This window comes from Clinocottus analis, unplaced genomic scaffold (genome assembly GCF_023055335.1).
Source record: "Clinocottus analis isolate CAN_PGR_092001 unplaced genomic scaffold, fCliAna1.0.p SCAF_66, whole genome shotgun sequence".
Lineage (NCBI taxonomy): Eukaryota > Metazoa > Chordata > Actinopteri > Perciformes > Cottidae > Clinocottus > Clinocottus analis.
The window spans coordinates 7578-17224 of record NW_027176225.1 but is presented as its reverse complement, the minus strand read 5'-3'; the positions used below and the strand labels follow the sequence as shown (position 1 = coordinate 17224).

The 9647-nt window shown below is 48.1% G+C and overlaps 1 protein-coding gene across 1 annotated transcript; it reads right to left on the bottom strand.

Annotated features, from left to right (window-relative positions):
* Nucleotides 1-880: 880 nt before the first annotated feature.
* Nucleotides 881-9647, bottom strand: LOC137804841 (E3 ubiquitin/ISG15 ligase TRIM25-like). Its single transcript, XM_068604254.1, has 9 exons — nt 8855-9647; nt 7690-7785; nt 6918-6998; nt 6371-6523; nt 4868-5027; nt 4712-4750; nt 3936-4016; nt 2893-2970; nt 881-1743 (listed from the first exon to the last, which is right to left on the bottom strand). The coding sequence occupies exons 1-9, from the start codon at nt 9491-9493 to the stop codon at nt 1190-1192; spliced, it is 1881 nt and encodes a 626-aa protein (XP_068460355.1). The 5' UTR covers nt 9494-9647; the 3' UTR covers nt 881-1189.

The following is a 9647-nucleotide window of genomic DNA, read 5'->3' as shown; positions in this document are numbered from 1 at the left end:
CTACTGCTTTGGTTGTGTGTGTCATGTGTGTCTTTGTGTTACAGACGCTGCGACTGCATTTCGTTGTGTTGCATAGTGACAATAAACGATCCCTTGAATCCTGAAGTTAATAATTACATCCAATGCACCCGCGTGGTCGTCGTCTCTGAAATTAAAAGCAGTCGTCCCGTAGTTTAAAGGCCTCAATCGTGTCTGGAATAGCACCACTTAAACTACAACCAGGCTACGCAAACGCCATCCCATAATCACAACGAAACCCATGGCTACAGCATGGCGTCCGTTCAGAGGAAGGTAGTGATATGTCCAGTCGTATGTTATGTATGATGACTTACACAGACGTGATGAAAAAATACTAAAAACAAACAAAAATTGAGAATGACGACCTGCGACGTTAAAGCTGAAGGAATAATTCAACATTTTTTTAGCTGGATGAGAAGAAACAGAATCACCTTCATTGGCGTCGCTCTTCTTTTTTGCATTGCGCTCAACGTCTTTACAAAGATATATGAATAACAAATCACAAAGTATGCTTTAGACGAAGCCACCCGCCTGGTTAGCTTAGCACAAAGACTGGAAACGGGGGGCACGGATAGCCTAGCGCCTCTAAAGCTCACGGGCTGACTCGTTGGATCTCAACCTTCGGTTGCTTGAAATCTTTTGCTGATTTTGCTGCATGAGGTATTCAAATGAGGTGTTTTACGAGTGAAGAGGGAATATATTCAAATAGAAGCCGCCATTACGCAAAGCAGACGGTTCAATTCCTTTTGGTTGTACCGCTTTCCCCCTGATGTCGTTGCTTCTTCACCGGCGACCTCCTTTTGTTTGGTGTCCATATTAAAAACAGCCATTTTCCTTCTGCAGTGGTTAAACTAAAAAATAAGTGTCTCTTTGTAGTTGTTTTGTGTCTCTTTGTCGTTGTTTTGTGTCTCTTTGTAGTTGTTCTGTCTCTTTGTAGTGGTTTTGTGTTTCTTTGTAGTCATTTTGAGTATCTTTATAGTCGTTTTGTGTTACTTTGTGGTCATTTTAAGTCTCTTTCTGGCCGGTATGCGTCTCTTTGATGGCACTCTAAGCCTCTTAAACTTCATCAAAGTTCACCCTCACTTGTGTACTTTTTGCTCGTGTCTCTGCATCCTGCTCAACCTGCAAGTTAAACGTCTTGGACGAAGGTCAAGACGAGGTCAAGTCAAGGTCAAGCCGGGCTCCCGTGGCCGCCGTCCTGGCTGCAGATGAGCAGTGTGGAGTCCAGGTCCAGGCGGAAGGCCGGGTACAGCGGCTGAGAGAACGGGCAGCGGAAGGTGTGCAGCAGCAGCACGGCGTCCGACACGCTGTAGAAGGACAGCGCCCCCTTCTGGCGCTCCAGGAACACGCCGATGCGCGGGCAGGGCGGCGCGGCCACCGTGGTCTTGCGGTTGTCGTGCCAGGCGGCGTAGCCGGCGTGCGTGCACCTCAGCCGCCAGGAGTTCTCGTTGCGGCCCAGCAGGCACGGCTTGCCGCCGCCCTTGCGTCCGATGGCGCGGTACGTGACGCCGATGTCGACCCAGCCGCCGCCGCACCACTCCACCTCCCAGTAGCTGGCGCCGCCGAACTGGCCCTCCCGGCACAGCACCTGGGCCACGGAGTCGAAGCGCTGGTGCACCGGCGGGTAGGACTGGGGCTCCTCGCCGCAGTGGGCGCCCTGGGCACCCTCCAGGAGAACCAGGGTGGGGTGGGCGGTGTCGGGGTCCAAGGAAAGGCGACAAGAATCTGGAGGAAAGGAAACCAAAAGATTTAGATTTTTTTTTCTTTTTTTACAGCGCCAAAGAAATAAAGAAAGAACATTCTGCAGCTGGAGAGACGGACGAGGTCGCTGACCGACAAACAGGAAGTTAGTCTCTTTGTGTTGTTGTTTTGAGTCTCATTGTAGTCGTTTGTCTCTTTGTGGATCTTTGTGGTCATTTTAAGTGTATTTATACTTTCCTTGTGGTCATTTTGAGTCTCTTTGTAGTCGTTTTGTTTCTCTTTGTAGTTGTTTTGTTTCTTTTTGCAGTAATTTTCTTTCTTTTTGCAGTAATTTTGTTTCTCTTTGTAGTAATTTTGTTTCTCTTTGTAGTTCTTTTGTTTCTCCTTGTAGTTCTTTTGTTTCTCTTTGTAGTAATTTTGTTTCTCTTTGTAGTTCTTTTGTTTCTCCTTGTAGTTCTTTTGTTTCTCTTTGTAGTCGTTTTGTTTCTCTTTGTAGTTCTTTTGTTTCTCTTTGTAGTTCTTTTGTTTCTCCTTGTAGTCGTTTTGTTTCTCTTTGTAGTCGTTTTGTTTCTCTTCGTGGTTGTTGGTTGGCTCTTTGTAGTTGTTTTGTGGTCATCTCTTTGTAGTTAATGAGTGTTTCTCTGTTTTGCTTCTTTTCATAGTCGTGGTGACTCATCGTGTCTCTTTGCATCCGTTTGAATCTCTCTTCTTGAGTTACTTTGCAGTTGTTTTGTGGTCATTTTCAGTCTCTTCCTGGTTGGTTTGCGTCTCTAAGCCTCTTCAATTTCATCAAAGTTTCCCCTCACTTGTGTCTCTTATCCCGCGATGTGAAGTATGGAAGGAAGACTCAGGATGCGTCAGGTGCCTCGTCGGCCTCTTCAGTCCATCACGGCCGTTACAGGTGACAACCTTAATCCTCCTGTGAGCAGGTTCATTATTCATGCCCGACACGGTGACGCTAAGCTGTCGGCCTGTCCGCCGGCTTGTTCCTGACGGCTTTTGAACCGACGGACCTGGCCGTCATAAATACAGGATGACCGCCGTCATCCATCATTGACGAGGATCCAGACTCTCAGATTCACCAACGGGACGTTGTGTCGAACGCACGGAGCGACGGAAAAGAAAGAAAGAAGGGATGGAAAAAAGAGGGGAAGCACGGGCGAGGTTACTTACACCTGAGGAACGCCGCCCTCATCCTCTGATCCGCCGCCTGCAGAGACAACGAGGAGAGAGGGAACGACACCGGCACTGCTAGAGAGAGAGAGAGAGAGAGAGAGAGAGAGAGAGGGGAACAGAAAGAAAGAGGGAGAGATAATTGTCTTTAATACTTTTGTAATGGAATAAAATGACTTCAACTGGAGTGACAGGACGACAAAATGTGTTGAAACTGAAACCAAAATATGAGAATAAAAATGAGCGCGAGTGAGACGGATGTTGTGACAAAATGAAGAGCAACAAGTGAACCGAACAACAAGCCAGAGACATGAAGAGACCCAGCACAGAGAAATATGGACGTGATGATTCCACACATCCAATAACTCTGATTATTAAGTTTAACACATCTTTAACTAGCATGTAGCATGTAGCATTCATACCAAACTATGAAGCCATGATGGATTTCTGATGAGATATCTCTTTCGATTGCATAATTTTTACTGTCACATACTGGCTTTATTATTAATTAAAGAGCAGTGCTCATATACTATAATGAAATATGCTTATTAACTCATTTGAAAAAGCTTACTTACGAAAAGCGCCAAACTATTAACTTACAGTTGAAAGATAAGCTCAATTAGCCTTTGGCTAGTCTCTGTTAGCTTCCAGGCTAACCAAAAGTGCCAAACTATGACCTCAAAGTTGACAGGTTAGCCCAATTAGCCTTTAGCTAGTTTTTGTTAGCTTCCAGGCTAACCAAAAGAGCCAAATTTTAACCTTAAAGTTGAGAGATTAGCCCAATCAGCCTTAAGCTAGTCTTTGTTAGCTTTCAGGCTAACCAAAAGAGCCAAACTATAACTTTAAAGTTGAGGGGTTAGTTCAGTTAGCCTTTAGCTAGTCTTTAGTCTTTAGCTAGCTTCCAGGCTAACCAAAAGTGGCAAACTATGACCTTACAGTTGAGAGATTAGCCCAGTTAGCCTGTGGTTAGCCTGGCAGCTAACAGAGCTGTTTGTCTGCGTTACGGGTCAGTTAAAACAGTCGCTCCTGCATGCTTCACTTACCCCCGGCGCTGTGCTGCCCTGCAGGGGGTCGGGGTTGCATGTGCTGCGGTTTGGAGTTCTCTGCACACACATTTCTGCCACCTCCCCAATACAACGATATACAAGGTTTTTCATATATTCTTTCAACAAAAAATAAAACTCAACAATAACCAAGAGGAACAAAAATCCAGAAAACAATGTCCAGGTCCACAAACGTAGACGTGAAACGTTTTCACTGACTTTAAAACGCTTCAATTAAATAATACACATTTGGGTGTTTAGAAGTCAGCGGATGGAGAAGCAGCACAGGAAACGTGCAGATGTTGTCCTGGATTGTGTTTATTGTTGCAGACTGATGCTTTAGGCCTTAATCTTTCTATAAAGCTTGACCCCGAACAATGCTGTCTTATTCTCCTCAAGCTGGACGTTCATAGTTATGTTTACTTTATATTTTAAGAGTGATTTTTCTTTTTTTTTCCAAGACTTTGTTGAACAAACACAAGAAGAGGTCTGGAGCTCATGGGGGACCTAAAGTCTTTAATAGTTGATCTCTTTAATTAAACTAAACTGAAGTGATTAGAACAGACGCAGCGCTGGGTGTGTGTGTGTGTGTGTGTGTGTGTGTGTGTGTGTATGTCGCCCGCTTCTCCTCCGGTGTGAATAATGAACACGTCCTCAGTGTTAAATGTCCTGTCACGACCTTCAGCACGCAAGAAAATGGGTCACGCCGGACCTGAGGGTGTCACAGAGGGTGTGTGTGTGTGTGTGTGCGTGTGTATCACATTTCTGATGCTTACCTTTTACACACTCTCCACCGGACACGTAGTTTTCATTGACTGGAAGAGAAACACAACACAACCCTGTAAATCGACGGCGTCTTCACTGAAAACTTTGCAGGATGCAAAGGTGCACGAACTGTAAAAGTGTGTGTGTGCGTGTGTGTGTGTGTGTACCCGCGCGGCTGATCTTGTCCACCTCCTCCCTGCACACCTCCTCCATGCGGCTGCGCAGCTGACTCAGCGCTTGTCTGGCGCCGCTGAAACACTCTGAAGGCAAACTGAGAGCTCTGGAGAGACGACCTGCAGCGAGGGGGACGCACAGCAGGGGGGCCGCCTGGGGGGGGGGGGAGACAGAGAGAGAGAGAGAGAGAGAGAGAGAGAGAGAGAGAGAGAGAGAGAGAGAGAGAGAGAGAGGGGAACCATAGTTCAATAACAATACTGACTAATATGATCAGATATTGTATTTAATATTTACACAAAATAAGAAATGTACGATCTGTGTGTGTGACTGTGTGAATGAGAGAGTGGAAAACACTGCTTAGAGCGTGCACAGCATCCTCTCTCTCCCTCCATCTCTCTCTCCCTCCATCTCTCTCTCCCTCCCTCTCCCTCTCTCTCTCTCATAATTGCTCGTACAATTGAATTTGAAAATAGATGCTGTCTTTTCTTTCCACTCGTTACTGCTGACTCTCCCTCTCCCTTCCTCCCTTGCCGTCATTTTGCAGCAGCAGCTGGTCTGCTTTAGGGCGGGGCTTACAGGGTGATTGACAGGTTGCTTCAGCTTTGGGTTTGTACTGAAGCTCAAAGGAGTTGATGACGATTTTCAGGGTCTCTGAAATCAGCATCGCAGTCACGGTGAATTACAGACGCTAACCAAGCTAGCCAGCTAGCTAAATGTTCACGGCCAGCCAACTAGCTAAATGTTCACGGCCAGCCAGCTAGCTAAATGTTCACGACCAGCCAGCTAGCTAAATGTTCACGGCCAGCCAGCTAGCTACATGTTCACGGCCAGCCAGCTAGCTAAATGTTCACGGCCAGCCAGCTAGCTACATGTTCACGGCCAGCCAGCTAGCTAAATGTTCACGGCCAGCCAGCTAGCTAAATGTTCACGGCCAGCCAGCTAGCTACATGTTCACGACCAGCCAGCTAGCTAAATGTTCACGGCCAGCCAGCTAGCTAAATGTTCACGGCCAGCCAGCTAGCTACATGTTCACGGCCAGCCAGCTAGCTAAATGTTCACGGCCAGCCAGCTAGCTACATGTTCACGACCAGCCAGCTAGCTAAATGTTCACGGCCAGCCAGCTAGCTAAATATTCACGGCCAGCCAGCTAGCTACATGTTCACGGCCAGCCAGCTAGCTAAATGTTCACGGCCAGCCAGCTAGCTAAATGTTCACGGCCAGCCAGCTAGCTACATGTTCACGGCCAGCCAGCTAGCTACATGTTCACGACCAGCCAGCTAGCTAAATGTTCACGACCAGCCAGCTAGCTACATGTTCACGGCCAGCCAGCTAGCTAAATGTTCACGGCCAGCCAGCTAGCTAAATGTTCACGACCAGCCAGCTAGCTAAATGTTCACGGCCAGCCAGCTAGCTAAATGTTCACGACCAGCCAGCTAGCTACATGTTCACGGCTAGCCAGCTAGCTAAATGTTCACGGCTAGCTCGCCCTCCCTCACCTGCAGGAAGTGGGCGCTGTCCTCCGTCTGCAGCAGCTGGCTGATCTCCTCGTCCCGCCTCCTCAGCTCCTCCAGGTCTTTCTCCAGCACCTCCATGTCGCGCTCCGCCCGCCCGACCACCGCCCGCTCCTTCGCCTCCAGCCGCGCCCGGACCTGCGGCGCCGAGAGCAGACGTCTGAACGTTAAAGCAACGAGCTCGACCGGCCCGCAAGAGACGCTGCCGCATACACGCCGTCATGTTTACTTCCAACCAGACTTTAACCCAAATTTATATGACATTTAGCCATATTTACATGACATTTAACCACATTTTCATGACTTTTAACTACATTTTCAGACTTTTTACCAAATTTCCATAACTTTTTTTTTTTACACCAAAATTTCCATAACTTTTAACCAATATTCCAAACGTTAACCCAAATGTCCATGTTACAGGACTTTTACTACATTTTGGGGATTTTTTTTATGTTCAATGACTTTCCAGGCCTTGAAATAACAATTTTAAAACTCTTTTCCAGGTTTTCCACGTCTGTCAGAGCCTCCTCACCTCGGCCTTGGTTTTGTCCAGACGGAGAGACATGTCAGCAAACAGAGCCTCACTGTCCTCCAACACGGCCGACGCCGAGACCTGAAACACACGAAGAAGAAGAAGAAGGAGAAGAAGAAGAAGAAGAAGAAGAAGAGGTCACAGAGGATCAAAGTGTTTATACTTCAAAGTAAAGGATGAAGAGGAAGACGCAGCCTCGTCTTCCAGAGCGCTGCTGGACTAAAGAGACGCATGTCCGTTACTTCCTCCAGCAGGAATCACAGAACGAGTCATTTCATCACCGCTTCATCAGTGAAGCCTCGATGTTTCATTCACATGAATCACACAAAGTGAGTTCATAAGTGAAGCTGAAACATTCAGTTGTGTCTCTTGGATTGAAAGACACAACAACGATGTCGCGCAACAGGAAACGAGAACGTCTGGAAACATCGAGAAGACGAGAAGATTCAGGCTCTGAGACGATGAAGCGGTTTTCCAGGAAGACAAATTACAATGAGCTTTGCAGTGGAAAGTGATCCAAAGAGTGTGTGTGTGTGTGTGCGTGTGTGTGTGTGTGTGTGTGTGTGTGTGTGTGTGTGTGTGTGTGTGTGTGTGTTGTTTAGATGTCAAGTCAAGTCTATTTAAAAGCCTTTATCTCACGGGCTTTACAAAGCGCACACACACAGGAGGAGGATCCCTCTCCCGGGATGATCAAAAGCAATCAGTGTGAGTGTGTGTGTGTGTGTGTGTGTGTGTGTGTGTGTGCGTGTGCGTGTGTGTGTGTGTGTGCTACCTTGAGGGACTCCAGGCTTTGTTGGAACTCCTCCAGCTCTCTCACTCCGCTTCGTGTCCTTCCTTGAACTCTCCTCTGAGTCTCCTGAAGCTGAAGCTGACAGACAATCACCAAACAGTTAGAAACCGTTCTGTGAGGACCTCCTTCCTCCTTCCTCCTCCTCCTGCTCCTCCTCTTCCTCCTCCTCCTCCGTTAATGTTCGTCCCTCAGCTTAAAGAGCGTTGAGTCCTTAACATGAACTCATCCAGAATGTTAAAAGTTGAACTTGATTAGTTTGGTGCTTTCAGTCTGAAACATAAAGTTCCACATCAACAGTTTGTTGATCTGTTTTGTTTACAGCACAGTTTACTTCTATACAACCAGAGGAGCCGATGCTGGAAGAAGCTGGAAGCTCACATCAGGACTAAAGAGGAAAAACTTTAGTGTTTTATCTTATTTGAAACTGTAAATAACAAAAACATTAACGCTGAAAATTTATTTCTGATTCAACTTGAAGGCAGACTGATCCAGTCCAACACAGAACGATCAGATTAAGATTAAATCTAATTAATTTAAACTCTAGAGTGCTTGTGTTGCTTTTTTGAGACACTTTAAACTCGTCATATGATGATCTAGATTCATTTATTAGACTCGCAGTCTCGTTGGTTATAATAATGTTTACTCAACGTTATAATCGTCATTTTACGGAATTATTCAAACGTAACGATCTTTTATAAACATGTAAACCGTCACGTCTCTCCTCACGAGCGTCACGCTACTTCAGTCATTTAAATGAGTGAAATCGGAGCTGTGGACGAGGAGAAAACACAGCTGGTTTAAAAAAAAAAAACTATTCTCATGTCCGGAAAACACAAAAAGAGCTTTTAAGTTCCTTTAAGTTTTTTTAAAGGTTCTTTTAAGTTCAAATCAATGAGTCTGGGTCGCCATGGTTTTGGGATTCAATAAGAAAACATGAGAACTCCTCTGGAGTGTTTGAGGAACTCTTGTTTCCCTAAATGTTAGAGTTTGTGAACAGACGTCAGACTTTTTGGATCGAGAACTTCTTTTAAATCACACTTTTTTTAATATAGATTTGCTGTTTCGTGATGTCGTCATTGTGTGTCCTTGTGTGTGTGATGCAGCTCTTGTGTTGGTTGTGTGTTTAACGCAGGACCCGGTCTCCTACCCGCCTGCGGGCTCTCTGGCCGTCCTCCCCGCCGTGCACCTCCTCCCGGTCCGCCTCGCACAGCAGGCAGTCTCCGCTCCACTCCGCCTCGTTTCCGTCTTCTCCTCCTCCTCCACCTCCTCCTCCTCCTCCACCCGCCGCCACGGGTTCGAGTCCCAGCCGGTGCTGCGCGCACAGCCGCTTCGCAGGGCACTCCACCGCGGCCACCAGCTTGTGCCGGCGCAGCGTGCCCACCTCGCGGTGCGGCGCGACGTGCCGCTCGCAGAAGGACGCCAGGCAGACCAGGCACGACTTGACGGCGCGCAGCGCGCTCCCCGCCGGGCAGAAGTCGCACGGCACCTCGCCGGCTCCCCCGAGGTAGAGCTCGGGCTCCGGCTGCGCGGCGCGCGCGTCGTCGCTCAGCTTCAGCTTGCCCACCACCTCCGCCAGCACCGTGTTGCGGCGCAGCACCGGGCGCGGGCTGAACGCCTCGCGGCACTGCGGGCAGCTGAAGCCGGCGTCCGCCTGGTCCCAGTAGCCGTTGATGCAGCGCATGCAGTAGGTGTGACCGCACGGGGTGGACACCGGGTCCTTCAGCAGGTCCAGGCACACGGGACACCGGAACTGGCTCTCCGTCACCGAGATGTTCGCCTGGGCCATGACGCGCAGCGGGACCCTTCGGGGACCCTGGTTCTCCTGGTTCTCCTGGTTCTTCTTGGTTCTCCTGGTCCAGACTTGTTGACTCCGCTGTTGACGGTTTCCGGCGACTCTCCACTTGTTGTGAAGGCGGAGGAGACCGGAACAGCCCTTCCGT